Here is a 16,975-nt window from a genome sequence, read left to right as displayed (position 1 = left end):
CTGGAGAAGGGAACAGTGTTGCCTTAATGTAGCCAAACACAAAGTGTCCAGGGGAGCCAGAGGGTAGTAGGTGTACTCTGGCCAAGCCATGATACCTGCAAAGGCCATTCACGGACATCCCTGGAGGACAATGATTCAGAGTGAAGAAAGTACCAGCACTGGGGTCCTCAAGGGAAGGGCCACCCACAATTCCATGCCCCTCAAATACATCACTCCCCTGCATTGGTGCAGCTACTATCCCACCACCCTAAGCTGCTCCTTTTCTAGGAAGCCTGGGGAAACAAAAATCCTTGCAAAGGAGGGGAAGAGGCTGTGCAGCCAGGGAGACGGCCTGGAAGAAGAGGGGAGCTGGAGAAGGAGTGTCCTGGGCAGGCAGAGACGCCTAGAAGGACAAGAGGCCACCTTGCTTCTAGAGTCAAGTCAGGGCCCACTTCTTCCAGACAGACTTCCTAGCCTCCCAGAACGAGGCTGAGTACCTTCCTGTTCTCACTCACAGGCAGCGCCTGCTGTCATCCTGAGTCTGTGTCCCTGGCCAGGCCGAAGGCCGAAGGCTGCCCATCAATGCTTGCTGTTCAGAGCCCTCCTGGCACGGAGGAACAGGGAGGCAGCCTTGCCTGCCAGGACCTTGAGGAGTTTTCTGAGCAAGTCAGGGCCCCATCCCCCATTTGGGCCGGCCCCCACCGCCATCCCTCCTCAGCCTGGGGCGCTGCCCGGTAGAAGGGACTTCAAAGGGCCTGTGCCTGACCTTCCGCGGCCGCGCTGGGTCCGCGGACCTCAGAGCGAGGCCAGGGCAGGATCCCTGACGTCGGGGCTGCCCCAGTCCCGGGGTCTCCGCGAACCCCGCGGGCGTGCTGGGCTATAGGCGCCAGGGTTGAGGGGCGGGTCCTCAGAGCCCCCCGAAGTGGGCGGGGCGGGCCGGCCGCGGGGCCAATCCGGGCGCGCGGGGAGCCGGGGCGGGGGCCGGGTGGAGGGGAGTACGGGGGCGGGCGGGCCGGGGGCGGGGCGCGGCGTCCAGGCGGCGGCTGCGGCGGCGGTGGCGGCGGCGGCTCCTCAGTGTCCGGCTCCGGCTCCGGCTCCGGCTGCGGCTCCGGCCCGCGATGCCCCACTCCGTGACCCTGCGCGGCCCTTCACCCTGGGGCTTCCGCCTAGTAGGCGGCCGGGACTTCAGCGCACCCCTCACCATCTCGCGGGTGAGTTTGATGGCCACGGGGCGGCGGGAAGGTCCTCCATCTGAGACCCTGCCCTCGCGGTCCACTCGAGACCCTGATCCCCGACGTCCCTGAAGTTCGAAGGCCAAGGAATGGCCAGGGAGACACACAGGCTCTAGAGGCTTCCAGGCATGGCAGTGTGGGGCCCCAACCGCCCCCCCCTCTCCCGCTGGGCCTGCCTGCCCTGTCCCTTGAAGGATCCCCCACCCCCTTGTTCACACACCAGCCTCCCTGCTGGTCTCATTTTGGGGGAGTGACTGCAGGCCAGGGAAGGACCGCAGTCGTGGGCCAGGGGTCTGGACCCATCGACAGAGGCCCAGAAACGCTGCTTAGGCTGAACCCAGTCAGGATTGGGGGCGAAATGACTGAGAGCCCCCTTCTAACAAAAGTCCCTGCCAGCAGAGCTGGGTGACCCCAGGGAGGTCTGGGGTCCTCTCTGGATATGGAAAGAGAAAGAGCCATCCACTTCCTCACTCTAGTTTTGGTCAGACTCTCATCTATGACCTCAGTTGTCCTATGGGGAAGTGACCAGGAGGAATTCAGGGATTCCAGGGGAAGGGAAAGGGGAGACTTACTGTGAGGATGTGAGACCCCTGCCCACAAGACAACACAAGGTCAGAGGCCAGAATAGCCTCAGCCCAGTTCCTCAAGGTTCCAGGGCTATGCATTACCCCAGGCTTAGGACAGAGGAGAAAGCAGAGGGGGCACAATCCTGGGCGGTGGCTAATTTGAGGAGGGAAGAGGAGCAGAGGAAGGGATTCAGGCCCTGAAGAAGGGGTACCCAATCCGGGCGAGACAGGATCCTGGCCCAGCCTTGGGGTCCCTTAGTTTGAAGGGCTAAAAAAGGGGAGTCAGACTCTGCCCTTTGGGGTCCCAGACTAGGGGACAAAAGAGGACAAAACAGAGATCCTGCCATTGAAGGCTCTCAGTCTGGAGGGAAGAGCAGAGGGGCCCTGGGCCCATTTGAGGGCCATCCCTTATCCCCACACAGGCTGCTCTGATCTTTGGGGGCCTGTGTCAGGAAAACTGAGAACCACTTTCCCCCACCTTACTGCCACCTCTCTCCGCGGAGGCTGGACTAAGCTGGCTGGGCTTTCAGAGACTTCTTTCCACTTCCTAGGAGGGGGTGGGCACCCGGTGGAGCATAGAATTGTGGAATCCCTTTTCTGGGGGCCAGGGTGACAGGCAGGCCCAGCTGTCCTGGGAGGCTTCCCACATCTGCCCTTACCCCACGGCCACCAGGTTCCTGGGGCTGAGTGAGGTGGGCCTTTAACACATCCGGGAGCCTTTCATCTCCCACTTCCCTGAGGCACACTGCTGTGTGTGTGTGTGTGTGTGTGTGTGTGTGTGTGTGCGCGCGCGCGCCTCTGTGTCTGTCTCCGTGTGTGTCTTGCTGTGTGTCCGCCAAAGCGGGCTGGTGGGGGTGCTAGGCCAGCCAGCAGGCCAGGCACCCTAGGCGTGAGGCCGCTGACAGGCTCAGTGGCGGCGGCTGACGGCCACAGGCGGCAGGGAGCAGAGACATCTGTTGCCCACGCGGCTGCCTGCCCGCGGAGGAAAGGCCTCCACACGTCACAGTGGCAGCAGCAGCAGCGGCCTTGTTTGGAGCTGACAGGGATGTAGGTCCCTGGCAGGCAGGCAAGTAGCCAGGCTGGGAGAGGGTTTGCCAGGAAGAACCCCCCTTGTCCCCCAAAGTCATGTGGCAGCAGCTCAGACCCAAGGAGCCAGGATGCCTGAGCCTGGGTTTGAGTGGGATCTAGGGAGATCTCCAGGGCTGAGGAAACACAGGCCACAGCTTGCCCAACAGGTACCTCAAGGGCAGGTCTACAGATACTGATGATATGTGGGAGTGTCCTTACCAAGGGGGCTGAAGATCCAACTCCTTCCATGCTTCCAGGGCCTCCTCCCACCTACCTTCCTGTGGGGACAGCCACACTCAGACTGGGTGGAGGCTGGGTGCCTGGCAGAGCTGGGGCCTTGCAACCTCAGCTCACAAAGCTTCAAGGAGCCCCCAAGAACACTGCCCAAGGCTTCTTCCTCTGTGAACTATAATGGTTGCTGGTCTTGGCTGGGCATCCAAAGCATTCCAGGCCCCACCCTAATGGGTGTTGGTACCAGCTCCCCAGCAACCAGAGCCTGGAGTGAGCACCACCATGTGCCCAACCTATTGTGGGGACTTTTTGCCTTGATTCTTTCAGGTAGTCCTCACAAGAGCCCTTATAAGTAAGGACTCCCTCCGGCCTCACATTATAGATGGGGACACTAAGGCTCAGAGGAGCTAAGGTAGTGAGTGTATCCAGAGGAGCAGAGCAGAGCCAGGAGTCCAGACCTGTCTGGAACTTGCTGTGACTGGATGGGACAGTATGGCACTGGACTCTGTGACTCCCAGCCTATCACAGCATCTAGGCTGGGCAGAGTGGAGCAGGGGCTGGAAATGTAGCTACTACAGGTGAGGGGGTTGGTTCATGCCCCAGTCTCCCAGCTGACGTCACTGTTCCCCTCTCCCTTCCTTCTATTTTTTTTAAACTGTTTGTTTGTTTTGAGAGAGAGAGAGAGAGAGTGCGCACGTGAGAGGGGGAGGTACAGAGAGAGAGGGGAACAGAGGATCCAAAGCAAGCTCCATGCTGACAGCAGAGAGCCTGATGCGGAGCTTAAACTCACGAACCATGATATCATGACCTGAGCCAAACTCGGGCACTTAACTGACTAAGCCACCCAGACACCCCCACATCTATTTATCCTGCACTCAGCAGTCAGAGGGATAGGCCTGAATTAATCTGTGTCCTATGACTTCCCTGCTTAGAACCCTCCATAGTTCCAGACCACCCAGGAGAAATGCCACTTTCTCACCTGGGCCTACAAGGCCTGCAGTTCTGGTCCCTGCTTCTTCTCTGACTTCTCTTCCATTGTCTCCTCACTAATGATGCTCCAACCCCAGGAGCCTACTTTTACTCTCTCTCCCAGACGAGCCGTTATACATGCCAATCTTTCTACCTGTGACACTGTCTCTCCCCTGAAAGAGAAAATCACACAGTGGTTAGTAGATAAGACTTGGAACCAGTTGGCTTGGAATGAAGCCCTAACTCTGCCATTTATCAGTTGAGTGTCCTGCACCTCTCTGGACCTCAGTTTCCTCATCTAAGAAATGGGCTTTCCTTGAGGATTAATGAGACAATGCATATAAAGGCAGTTGGGAGAGTCATGGTTTCCTGGCCTCATGCCCTCTCTGACCAGAACTCCCCGAGCTAATGGAGTTGGCTGAGACCCAGCCACCCCTGCTTTCAAGAACTTCCTCCACCCACAGGGGCCTGAATGCACCCCTTGTGCTGGCTGAGTCATCCTGCAGCTAGCCACCCCCCTGAAGAAGAATACTTCTCTCCAGCATTGGGGACTGGGGCAAGGTGTCCCTTCCCCCAAGCCTCCCTTGCTTCATCTGTAGGGATGAGAACAGCCTCTGTCTCACCAGGTGGTTGAAAGTTTGCCATGAACTAGTTATGGGTAAAGCCCAGGCCATGTCATAGAGCATGTATCCATAAAGGATAGGGGCCTGGAGCAGGACCTTGAGTAGAGGGTGGAATGATGCCTAGTGGGTGCTTCCCCAGGAGAACAGGCTTGTATAGGTGCCAGGCCCTGTGAATGAGCATTCATGGTGGTCTATTGGCTGAGGGTGTCATACTCTAGAAAAATATTCCTTGGGGCAAAAATATTTCAGGGCAGGTCAGCTTAGGCACTGCCCGCATCAGGACTCCAGCCAAGAAGCTGCTAGCACCTCAGCTTTGTCCATTCACTGCTGAAAGCTGGATAAGCTGAGCCTAGCTTGGCTTCCAGGAGCGCCCAACCCCAGCAATAGGAACAGGGTCACTGGCAGCTCTCGAGAACTGGGCACCACTGGAGAGGCTGAGTAGGAATGAGGGTGCCTACAGGGCCCGTCACTTGGTGAGCATGTGACTTTTTTTTTTAACGTTTATTTCTTTTTGAGAGAGAGAGCATGAGCGAGGGAAGAGAAGAGAGAGGGGGGTACAGAGGATCCTAAGTGGGCTCTGCACTGACAGCAGCGAGCCTGATGTGGGGCTCAAACTCACAACCTGTGAGATCATGACCTGAGCCAAAGTCAGACACTCAACCGACCTAGCCACACAGGTGCTCCAGTGAGCATGTGACTCTTAATCTTGGGGTTGTCAGTTCAAGCTCCATGTTGGGCATAGAGATTCATTAAAAATTTTTAAATAAATTTAAAAAAATGAGGGTGGCTAAAATCTATTTCCAAAGGCTGTGGTGGAACCAGGGATAGGGCGAAGGGTTCCCTGTTGCCTGAATTCCCCTGGACTCCTTACTCAGGCCTCCCTGTGAGCCTTTCCCCAACCTCATATGGCTCTCATGAGGGGACCAGTATTGTAAGAGTTTCCATATATGGACACCATTTGACTGGAGTCAATAGTGGCACTAGAGTGGCCTGAGTGTCTATCCTGCAGAGGAAGTAGAGGTGAAATTGTGACTCAGGAGTGCAGACTGGCAGCTGGAAGTAGATGGCCTTGAACTTGACTAGAAAGGTGGTGACACAGGGGCGCCTGGGTGGCGCAGTCGGTTAAGCGTCCGACTTCAGCCAGGTCACGATCTCGCGGTCCGTGAGTTCGAGCCCCGCGTCAGGCTCTGGGCTGATGGCTCGAAGCCTGGAGCCTGTTTCCGATTCTGTGTCTCCCTCTCTCTCTGCCCCTCCCCCGTTCATGCTCTGTCTCTCTCTGTCCCAAAAATAAATAAAAACGTGGAAAAAAAATTAAATAAAAAAAAAAAAAAGAAAGAAAGGTGGTGACACAGACCCAGAATGAGGCACTTAGGGGAGCAAAATGGTAAAGGGGGTGCACAGAGTACTGTGAGAGTCCAGAGAACCAGCTCCCAGAGGAAATGGCCTCTCTGCTAAGACCTGAAGGTGAGGAGGTGTAAGCTGATAATTATGGTTTGAGGTCAAAGGAAAGAGTGTTCCAGGTGGAGAGAACAGCATTTGCAGAAGCATGGAGGTGAGAACTATCTGGAGCCTGGATATTCAACTGGCCTGGACAGAGTATGGGTAGGTAGAAGTGAATGTGGGAGGTAGGGATGAGAGGAAACAAGTAGGGAGACAAGATCACTAGGAAATATCAGGTCAAGGGGCGTCTGTGCAGTCTCTCTGGGTAGGGCACTGTCTATGTAGGGTATTTGTGACACGTCAATGCTTTGTATGTATCTGGGAGCACATGTGTTCCTGTGTGTCCTTTGTATGTCCTTGGGCACATATGCAGGCTACAAGAGTGACATCCTACTGTCCTAGTCCTATATGCCTTCACTTATATGCCCCTCTTTTATGCACTCACACACCACCAGTCCTTCAGGTGCTAGAATTGGGAGTGTTTAGAGCAGAGGCTGCAGCCAGACCACATGGGAACTTAACCAGTGTCTTGACTTGCCTACCCACAGGTCATGTTGGCAGGAGGGCCACATAGCCCAGGTTCTGAGGTTGGAAGTGTTCTAGAGCAGAGACTGCAGCAAGGCCACACAATGACCAATTCCCAGTGATCTGGCTTGTCCACCTACAGGTCCATGCTGGAAGCAAGGCTGCGTTGGCCGCCCTGTGCCCTGGAGACCTGATCCAGGCCATCAATGGTGAGAGCACAGAGCTCATGACACACCTGGAGGCGCAGAACCGCATCAAGGGCTGCCATGACCATCTCACACTCTCCGTGAGCAGGTATGCACAGGGCAGGCTGGGCCAGGATGATGGGGGGGGGGGGGATTTAAGGGGAGGGTAAGTTAAAAATGGCCAGTGTCATGGGAGAGCTGAACCTCACACAGTCTCTCTGCCTCAGCTCATGGCACCCTGGTCCTCGGAAGTAGTGCTTTCCTGGGGGCCTGCCAGGCACTGTTTGGAGACGGGAGTGGCTTAAGAAGGGAAGAAGCTCCCTATTAGCTCAGGGCTGGAAGTGTATGGAGGGACTTATGGGAAGGAGACAGGCAGCCCAAATCAAGTATGAAATAAGACCTTGGGTGGCTTCTGGGGAGGGGGATGATTTCAGTCTTCTCTCCACCCGAGTGATCTGGTTGATGACCATTTCAAAGTGGTTTCTTGTCCAACACCTCATTTAACCTTCAAACCTGCTTGATAAGGTAAAACCTAGTATAATCTTTGTATTACAGATGAGATAGCTGAATCTCAGAAAGGTTAGAGGGTGTCTAAAGTCACACAGCAAGGGAGTGAGGAAGCAAAATTTGTCCTCAGGTCTCTCACTCCTAGGAGTGGCTGCTAACCACTCCTACCACCCTGTGGCTACCCTCAGCTGTCCCCACTATGGCCCGTGCCTCTGCCCCAGTTAAATCCGGATATTGTAGACTATGTAATGCCATCCAGCCTACATGAAGGGAGGATTGGGGATCACCAAGCCCCATCTGTACCCTATAAATGGTCTAGGATGCAAAGTCCACCTGGGGTGTTCACAGCCTTACTCAGGCCCTGGGTCTTTGTTCAGCTCTAAAGGCAGTTGGCCAGGTCCTGGCTGAGTGGGATTTCCCTGCCCTCTGTCTTGCTTGGATTCAGAGAAGTCAGACATAACTGTTCAGTTCTGCCACGTTCACTGCTAACAGGGACTTTCCATGACCCCCTGTGGATGTGTGTCGGCAAAACCTCCCCAAACCACAACACGGCTAACTATGCCTTAGCGCTGGTAGGGCTGAGAGCCATTAAACATGTTAGGAAGGCTTCTGAAATAGTATCCATTTGTGTCTGGGTCCAGGTTGGGGTCAGGACCCCTGACTGTGCTCTTGGAGCTGATTGCAAGTCCAAGGCCTTGTACCCTCCACCTGGTCCAAAGTAAGGAGCCCCTGGCCTGAAAGTTCAGCAGAGCTGGTTCTCATCCAGACTCTTTGGGGTCTTAAGTACACCAGATGACCTTTGTGAACCTGGGTTTCCTTCTCCCTAAAGAAGGACCACATTCATCACCCTCTCCCAGACTGAGGTACAGTCTGGCTGGGGAAAACATCAGCACTGCTCTGCCCACGAGTAGCCTCTGTGGTCGCCCCACTTGGCTGGTTTCCTGGGCCCTGACTCACCTCCGGCCTTGATTTTACATGGCTAAACAAGGGAAGCCCTGGTAGTAGTGGGGTGAGGGAGGCAGCAGAGGCTTATAGGGGGCCTGAGTCAGGAGGTTCCCAGAGGGAATGATGTCAGGGGAGGGCAGCAGCATGGGGGCAGGGTGGAGGTCCCCCTTTCTTCCTTCCTTCCTTCCTTCCTTTCATCCCTGCTCATTTGTTCCAAGCCAAGCATGTGTGGAGCCAGGGGCCCCCTGATCTGTTCTACCTTGCCTCCAAATGCTGCCTGGCCATGGAGCAGGTGAGAGCATTCTCTACTATCACAGATCTGGGTTCAAACCCCAGCTCTGCACTTGAGAACTGTGTGGTCCTCCAGCAAGTGATTTAATCTTAAATCACTTAATCTTAAAGCTCTCCGCTTCCTTAACTCCAAAATGGGACCGTCTTGTGATTTGGGGATTGAATGCTTATGACACACCGGGTCTGCTCAGGGTGAAAATCTGGGGTCCTGTCCTCCAGCTCCCATCTCCACTTCTCACACATGCAGAGTCTGGGCGATCACAAAGGCCACCATGACCCTTTGGGTCAGAATTTCTTTTCCTGGGCACCATCTCACCTGTAAGCCTCTGAACCTGCTCTGTAGCCTGTTTGCTATGCCAGGACCTATGCCCCAAAGACCCCCTCAATGTGGGTTCTGTGGAGGATCCACCAGGTCAGCTAGCTGGAAGGAGCTATTCTGTGCCCCTACCCCCCAGAGCTCTGCCCAGACCACCTATCCTCTTGTGTACAGAGGGCTCTAATCCACCACAGACTTCTCCACAGGATGCAAAGTGAAAGAAAGGGCCAGTTTTCCTGCTATGCTTATTTTGTCTAGAACTCAGAACCAGTTATCCCAACAATCCAAGCTAACTCACACTTTCTGGACATGTTCTGTAGGCCCAGACCTTCCTGGCATCAGTTCCAACCCTGGGCTTCTGGTGGGGTCTGTGTTGCCCATTATGTATGTTACAAGATGCATTTGCATGGCCCACACTTGGGCTATCATTTGCTCAGAGATGGTAGATGGTGCCACCTGTCCAGCTGGACATGAAGGCCTGGGAATGGAGATTGAATAAGCTCTTCATTCTGATATGATGCCTTGGGCCACACTCTTGGCTCTGGGTACTTTGTGCACTCTGACCTTCGGACCTCAGGCTTGAACATCTCTTCTGGGCAGAACCTCAGGGAAGTATAGGCCATATAGCCACATGAGATGTCCTAGATTCATCCCAGAAGAGCTCTGAGTGGGTGGAGGCCATAGGTAGAGCTGTGGGTTAGGGCAGTCACTTGGGAGCCAGGCTGAGAGGGCTGGGGCCAGATGCCAGTGGGGATGGTGTTGCCTCGGGGCAGCAGAGCTTTGGTTCCACAGGGCTGCAAAAGGCTGTGGGGGAGAAAGGCTAGTCTGCAGGGGATTAAGAAATGGGCAAAGGTGAGGAAATATAGAGTAAGTGTGGTCTACAGGTGTAGACAGTTAAAATCCTTCACTGGGTGGTGGACAGAGAGAGAGTTGAGTTGCTGGCCCAGTGGTGACACCTTGGAAGGCACCCAGATGCCTTTTGAGATGAGAGGGGACATTATTGGTGTAACCTGCCTCATTTCACACCCACCTGTCAGTCTGGGGTCCAGGCACCCTCCTGAGCTGCCTCCTCACAGGGCTACTGAGTGGCAGGACTGGGCCCCAGGCCCATAGCTTCTCAGCCTTGCCTGCCCCGCCTGCCCCGCTTATGGCAGGTTTATGATGTTTTTCTCCCTCCTGAGTGGTGTTTGGCTTTTGGTTTCTATGGTGAAGCAGGAATTTCCTAATGGCCTGTTTCCCATCTGGGCTGGGCAGACACTGGTGATGACTCTGCCTGCAGCAGGAGGGGAGGCACACCCCTCAAAGCCTTTATTTCACCTCCCCCAGAGCCCATGGATGCCTGACCTCCAGGCCAGGCCAGAGGCTCTGGATGGAAGAGGATAAGTAAATGGACTCCTAGCTGATCAATGTGTGAGGCCTGACTCGCCCTGCTATCAGCTCGCCCTCTTTACACTGAGGCCACAGAGAGGGTGAAAAAAGTGGAGAAGCTTCAGGGCTTCTGTTGCATCCTCCCTGGGAATGAGACCAGAAAGGCATGGAGCAGCTGGTGGGGAAGGAACACACAGCCCCACCCTAGGTGGTGGCTGACCTGGAGCTCTATCTCCTGCCGTAATGGCCACCATTCTGGTGCAGGGGCAAGTGCTACAGTGGTGTCCTTTGCCGTGCCCGATGCCAGGCCTGGTCCTGGGGGGCTCTGGGTCCAGAGCCCAGCCCCTCTTGGACCTGGTCCCAGTCATATTAGGCACACTAAGCAAACATACCTGACCATTCTAATTTCTGCTACAGGCCTGAAGGCAGGAGCTGGCCCAGTACCCCAGAGGACAAGGCTCAGGCACAGAGGATCCACATTGACCCTGAGGCCCAGGTATGTACGGACACCACCTGGCCTGGCCTGGTTCAGAGCGAGTCCAGGGCAGAGGGGCCAGGCCTGGTCCATGGGTTAAACTGCACTAGATGTCTTCACCATGGCTTTCATATGTCCAGGCCAGAGCCTGAAGCAGCAGACTTCTCTAGGCCATGTCTGTACCTCATCCTGTGCTCCCCAGGTGATGGACATCTGCTGGGGGCTCTGTCTATACTCTAGGCAGTCCTAGATTCTGAGACAAAGGGACCTCTAATGGGCAGGAACGGGGCCAGGCCTTGGCTCAAGCCTACTACTCACCCAGCTGGGCTTCACTCTGGTGCCTAGTGATGCCAGACCAAGAGGAAGTCACCAGGCTTGGGGCCGGGGTGGGGGGAAACGTTGAGCCATGGAGTGACTTCAGACTATTTAGGTTCTCTTCTGTCCCATCTTAGCCTTGGATGCCTGGCTAGAGCCAAACTCAGGCCTGAAGACTGACTTTAGAATATAAGGCACTTCCTTGCCCTATCTAAGACTACAGTTTTCCCCTGGCCGGCCTGTGATTGCACCTAGCAGACCTCAGTCTGCTCAGTCGCCTCTCTGCGTATAACAGGACTCATAGCTATGATACTGTCCTCAAGTGGAGGAGGGGGGCAAGGAGAAGCTGCTCTAGGGCTTGTTTTGCCATGGGCTTGAGGGGTAGCCAAGTGGACAGGGCTGAGGTATCCAGAGCCAGCTCAACATCTCTGGGCCACAGAGTTTGGACCAGGTGGAGCAGGACTAGTCTTTGATGGTGCCAGAGCTGTGGGACTCAGCATCTGGGGCTATGGCCTCCTGGGCCTGCTTATTCTACTTTCTCGCCACAGAGGCTTCACTATATAGAAGGAAGGATCCGCTATGGTCTCTCCCTCACCACGTATCCCAGTCCTCATCTTGCTCTGATATTTGTTTCCTACCTTGCTTTTGCTGGAATCTCTGAGGCCAGATGCTTACTACATTCCAGGGAGTGCCCATTCTGAAAATGGAGAGGCATTTAGCAATTCTGGGATGGCAGAAGCCAGGGCCAAAGGAGTCCAAAGTAGGCACATTAGTCACCCAAGGGTTCAGAGAGGGCTCCCTGGAGGAGGGGGTATCCAAGCCAAGACCTGAAAGACTAGGAAGAATAAGTCCGGCAAAGGGGCATGGAGAAAGGAGGTGTATGAGGAAGCAGAAAGGCCCAGAAGTGAGATTGTGCATCATAGGTTCAGAAAAAAGAAAGCTCCTAGGTGGGAGTGCAGAGGCAAGGGATGAGGTGATAAGGCAGAACCACAGAGACTCTCTCGGTTTCCTTTCTCCAGGACCTCAGCTGTTCCTGCAGAGATTCATGGCCACACTTGTGTGTCTGAAGCTTGCCCTGGTAGTCCCTTGGACCTCAGGGGAGGTGCCAGGGGAAGGCAGGGGTTGACAAATTGACCAGACTTGACGTGGACCAGGGGGAAGGCAGCAGCACAGTGTAGGCCCCTGGCACATATGTGAGGCCCAGCTCTCACATGTGAGTGCAGGATGGATAGAACAAGAGGGTCTGAATTTTGGAATTTGAAGCTCAGCTCTGTTCAGTCCTTCAGGAGAGGCTCAGGGCAGGTGGGCTTGGGGGCCAAAGAGCAGCTTCCCTGCCCCCACACTTTCCCTTTCTGACCTCCTTGAGGACTAGGCTGCCAGTGGCTCAGGCTGGAGTCAGAGGAATTTTCTACAAGCAACGGGGCTGCCCCTCAGCTGCTGCCCGCCCCTTGTACTTAAAAGTCATGAGCTCCGTGGGTGGCAACAGAAACACCCCCATCCAGCCCCCACAGGGCTATGTCAGGAACACAGACACAGGGCTCATTGTCCCCAAAGTGCTCCCATCCTCCGCCTGCAGTGGGGAGCGGGTGGGCCCAGCTAGAGCCATCAGAGGAGGAGAAAACCACAATTGACCCTGAGACCAGCACAAGGTACCCTGGCACGCACCCCCGAGTGCAAATAGGTCATGTAGGTCATGCAGGGTTATAGGAGAGAGACCGTTCTTCCTTCAGGCCTTACATGGGAACACAGGAGGCATGTGGTCCAGCCCAGGGCTGAGAAAGGATTATGATAACGGAAGCTTTCCCAGAGAGGATGCCATTTAAGCTGAGAACCTGGTGATGGGTTAAGGCAAGCCAGGTAGAGCAGGCAGCCCTAGCACACCAGCCTGTTCCTCCCAGACCAGCAGAGAGCTGGAGTTTGGCCTCTAGGAAGTTCTACCTGCTCATCTGGATTCAGTACCCACTTCCATCCAAGCTGAGTGTCCCAGATTCTGACCACACTCATGTGGGAGCTGATGAGAAAGCAGGCAGTTACTCCCAATCTGCTGATTATCCCACTGAGGCTTCAAGAACCAAATCAACAGCTGACGGATACTCAGAGAGAAGGAGCACATGGTACCAAGTGCACCAGCGCAGAGAGGGGGGAAACCAGGAATAGGAAGAGGAGCTCAGGAATGCCCGTGATAGCCCTTCGTCCAACAAGCATTTGCTGTGTGCCAGGCAGTATATGAAGTGCTTTGTATGCAACTGTCTCATTTTATCCCAAGGAATTTATGATATAGATATCATTACATTCCCCATTTCACAGATGAAGAAATAGATTCAGAGAGGTGATAGAGCTGGGACTCAAACAAAGACTGAGGTCACCATGTGTATCCTAACCACTGAGTTCATACCTAGAGAGGCGGCTGCACAGGAGGCCGTGGGAGGGGCAGTGGCTCTGATGACCCTGCATGGACTCCCACACCCTGCTGGGTGAGTGAGGGCCTCCTTCCTCCAAGACCTTCTGACTCCCCTTCCTGTTGAAGCCTCCTCCATACCAAGCTCAGCCCTGCCCCCACAGCCCATGGCCCATCTGGTCCCCATTATAGGCCAGGCCAGCCTTGCCTGCCTGTCTGCCCTTCAGACACATGTGCAAAAGTGCTCAGGTTTCTCAGGGGCTTTTGTTCCGCCCAGTGGGGATAAGGGCTTTCCTACTGCTGTTTGCCTCATTGATGGGGGCCCACCTGGGCAGTGAGACCCTCCCCTTTGACTGTTGGGGTGGGGGAAATGGGGGTACCACGCCCACTCAGTGACTGATCCACCCATTCCCCAGGCTCCCGCCCAGGTCAGAGGCTGCAGAAAAAGCAGGGGCAGTCCAGATAAAGCTCTGCAGGCTCCACTGTGCCCCAGTGCTGGAGGCTGCCTGGCATGGGCTCTTTCCCCCTAGAACAAACATCTTGTCCACACCATCTAGTCTCTCCATCCCCACTGTAGAGCAGAGGAGAAATTTACATGTCATCTCCCAGGCTGAGGCTGAGACCCACCTTCATAGCCTGGACTCTTGTTCCTTATCTTAAAGTCAGGCTGCTCTGGCCACCAATCTCATCCCAGCCATGGAGGCTACTATATATAGCCATCCCCAGGGTGACCAGCCCTGGCTCTGAGAATGTGAGACTGTGTATGTGTGATTAGGTGTATGTTGGTGGACTGGCTGGCACTTGTGTGTTGTCTGCGTGCATGTGTTTGCCTGTAAAAGTCCTTGTGAGAGTGTGCATACCTATATGTGCCTGCAAGCTAGGGGCAGATGGCCCTGGACTCTTCAGGGACAAAGATCCCCAGTCCCCATTCAGATCCACACCTATGGAGATACTGCCCTTTTCTCATGAGCTGAGGAGGCATTTTCAAGGCATTCCCTGAAATGTTTCAGCCAAGGGCACCAGGCTGGCCATGGGGTGATGGGGTGGGGATCCTTAAGCCCTGACCCAGCCGCTGCCCCTCATCTGCTCTGCCTATAGAAAGCCACCCATATTGTGCTAGGAAACATGAAATGGAAGCAAAGGTACGGACCTAAAGGGGGCTGACCTCACACTGACACCCTTGAGCCTCAGTCTGCTCCCACTCCCACTGTGTGCTTTGGGCACACAATGATTGATGACTCTTCCTGGCTGCAGGACAGGAGTTTGTTTTTCACGTTCACGACTATGGGCCCATACAGTACCCAGCACAGTTCTGGCAGGTAAGAAGGCTTGGCACCAGAACCATCTCTGCAAGGAAGCCACACACTTCGCTCCAGTCACAATGGCCTTAAAAGGCTTCTTGGAATGGTCCTGCCCCAACACTATCCCTTACGGGCACTGGTGGTGAGAACCACCACACAGTTCATGTGCCAAGGTTGAATCTAAAGGCACTCAGATTTTTGTGTCTGCCTTTCCATGGTCATTTCTCACTTCTGCTGGGGTTGAACCAGTCCCAAGTTTCAGCCCTTCCCTGTCCAGGCACCACAGCCCAGAGATGCCAGAGCCAGGGTAACCAGCCAACATCTAGGAAGGCCTGGCATAACAGGGTAAGGGTGGGATGTGTACGTAATGGCCAGAGACCCTACCCCAGAGGGTTTCTCAATGCTTAGGCCCCTCTCTCTTGTAGGATGGCAGTCCGGCGACCAGCAGGCGGCCCTCAGCCACTGGGATTGGGCTAGAAGATGGCAGGCCAGGCCTGGGACCTCCTTATGGGCAGCCGTCTCACCTCCCATTGCATCACAATGGCAGCAACAGTGAGGCTACCTTAATGACTCAAATGAGCACCCTGCATGTGTCTCCACTTCACAGGTAGTACAGAGAGATGGCCTTTGAAGCCACACCCAGATCCCATCTTAATCCCTGATCCCTCAAATCTCATCTTGACCCCTGACACTTGATCTCTGGGTCTCAGCAGGTTTCACTCTGATCCATGAAACCTCACCAGACCCCTGAGCTGGCAGAGGGGAAGGTTGGTACCACAACCCTGTCCCTTGGTGCATCTTTTTCACGCAGCACTGACCCAGCGAGAGGCCTCCCGCGGAGCCGAGACTGCGGAGTGGACCTGGGCTCCGAGGTGTACAGGATGCTTCGGGAGCCGGCTGAGCCCTTGACTACAGAGCCCAAGCAGTCAGGCTCCTTCCGCTACTTGCAGGGCATGCTAGAGGCTGGGGAGGGCGGTAAGACTCCTGCCAACTTGCCCCACCTGCCTTCCCACTCCCTCAGTTGCCTTGAATTGCTCCGCCCCCTCTCTTTGCGTCCCCATGCCCTGCCTCCCAGCCATCTGTCCCTGCCTTGTCTCCTCCCAGCGTTCCCACACCGCTCAATGCAACTGTGAGTGCTGATTCTCACTCCACCCTTGTCGCAGTCCCTGGTCCCATGCCCTCCAAACCTCGTCCCCAGTCGCAGTGCTGGTGGTCCCTGAAGCAGGGCCCAACCCACACCGCGTAGAACTGAAGTTATTCCCTTTTCTCACCTCTGCACCTGGCTCATGCCACTTGCGCTCCGGCTTTCAGGGGAGCGGCCCGGGCCTGGCGGCCCCCGCAACCTCAAGCCCACCGCCAGCAAGCTGGGCACTCCGCTGAGTGGCCTGCAAGGACTGCCCGAATGCACACGCTGTGGCCATGGCATCGTGTGAGTACACACCCTGCTTTCCCCACCCTGACCTGGGTACTCCCTTGGCCCCGCCCGAGGCCCTGAGGCCCCGGATGGGAGCGCTCACGAATGCGTCAATCAGTCGCCGGAAGCAGCCCTCTCTCCCCGTCTCCCCATCAGGGGCACCATCGTCAAGGCTCGGGACAAGCTTTACCACCCGGAGTGCTTCATGTGCAGCGACTGCGGCCTGAACCTTAAGCAGCGCGGTTACTTCTTTCTGGACGAGCGGCTCTACTGTGAGAGCCACGCTAAGGCTCGCGTCAAGCCGCCGGAGGGCTACGATGTGGTGGCGGTATACCCCAATGCCAAGGTGGAACTCGTCTGAGCTGCTCCCGGAACTTCCAGTCTCTGCTTCTGCTTTTAATGCCCCCACTCGGCCCGTGTAAATATGTTTGCCCCCTGCCTCTCTAATAAACTCCCTCAGCTCGGCCTTGAACATGTCCGTGCCCTGGCCTGCCTCCCTCTAGCACAGGCCATGACTCCCGAGTGTGGCCTCTATGTCCTAGGCACTGGGTGCATTGGTGAGCAAGACAGGTGCTGTGCTGTCTTCAAGGAGGCCACAGCCTAGATGGCTGGCAGACATAAATCACAAGGGGCAGTTATATTAGTAGGGAGGTGCGATCTGGGGTGCTATGACTGATGTCACACCAAGGGATCTGATCTGGGTGGAGTCAGAGAAGGTGTCAACTGAGGACTATACAGAGAGGAATCGTGTATGCAGAGGTATGGCAAAAGTAAGCACAGACGGGAAAGGTCTCCTCTGGCCACCAGCAGAGAGAGGGCAGCCCCTA

The 16,975-nt window shown here is 55.5% G+C and overlaps 2 protein-coding genes across 3 annotated transcripts in view; one reads left to right on the top strand and one right to left on the bottom strand.

Moving 5' to 3' along the window:
* P4HA2 (prolyl 4-hydroxylase subunit alpha 2) overlaps positions 1–16,975 on the bottom strand; it is an 86,018-nt gene that overhangs the window by 57,289 nt on the left and 11,754 nt on the right. The window lies entirely within an intron of this gene.
* PDLIM4 (PDZ and LIM domain 4) lies at positions 1,005–16,620 on the top strand. 2 transcript variants are annotated; one of them, XM_025924462.2, is made up of 7 exons: positions 1,005–1,190; positions 6,776–6,927; positions 10,663–10,741; positions 15,160–15,341; positions 15,546–15,709; positions 16,046–16,163; positions 16,305–16,620. In XM_025924462.2, exons 1-7 carry the CDS (start codon positions 1,098–1,100, stop codon positions 16,507–16,509), a joined length of 993 nt encoding a protein of 330 aa, XP_025780247.1. In that variant the 5' UTR covers positions 1,005–1,097; the 3' UTR covers positions 16,510–16,620. The 2 variants fall into 2 exon arrangements, with proteins under 2 accessions (XP_025780247.1, XP_025780248.1); XM_025924463.2 differs by lacking the exon at positions 16,046–16,163 and having other exon boundaries at positions 16,305–16,507.

This window comes from Puma concolor, chromosome A1 (genome assembly GCF_028749965.1).
Source record: "Puma concolor isolate L17-30 chromosome A1, mPumCon1.1.hap2, whole genome shotgun sequence".
Taxonomy (NCBI): Eukaryota; Metazoa; Chordata; class Mammalia; order Carnivora; family Felidae; genus Puma; species Puma concolor.
The sequence above is the reverse complement of the archived record's forward strand: the minus strand, read 5'-3'. Positions and strand labels throughout refer to the sequence as shown.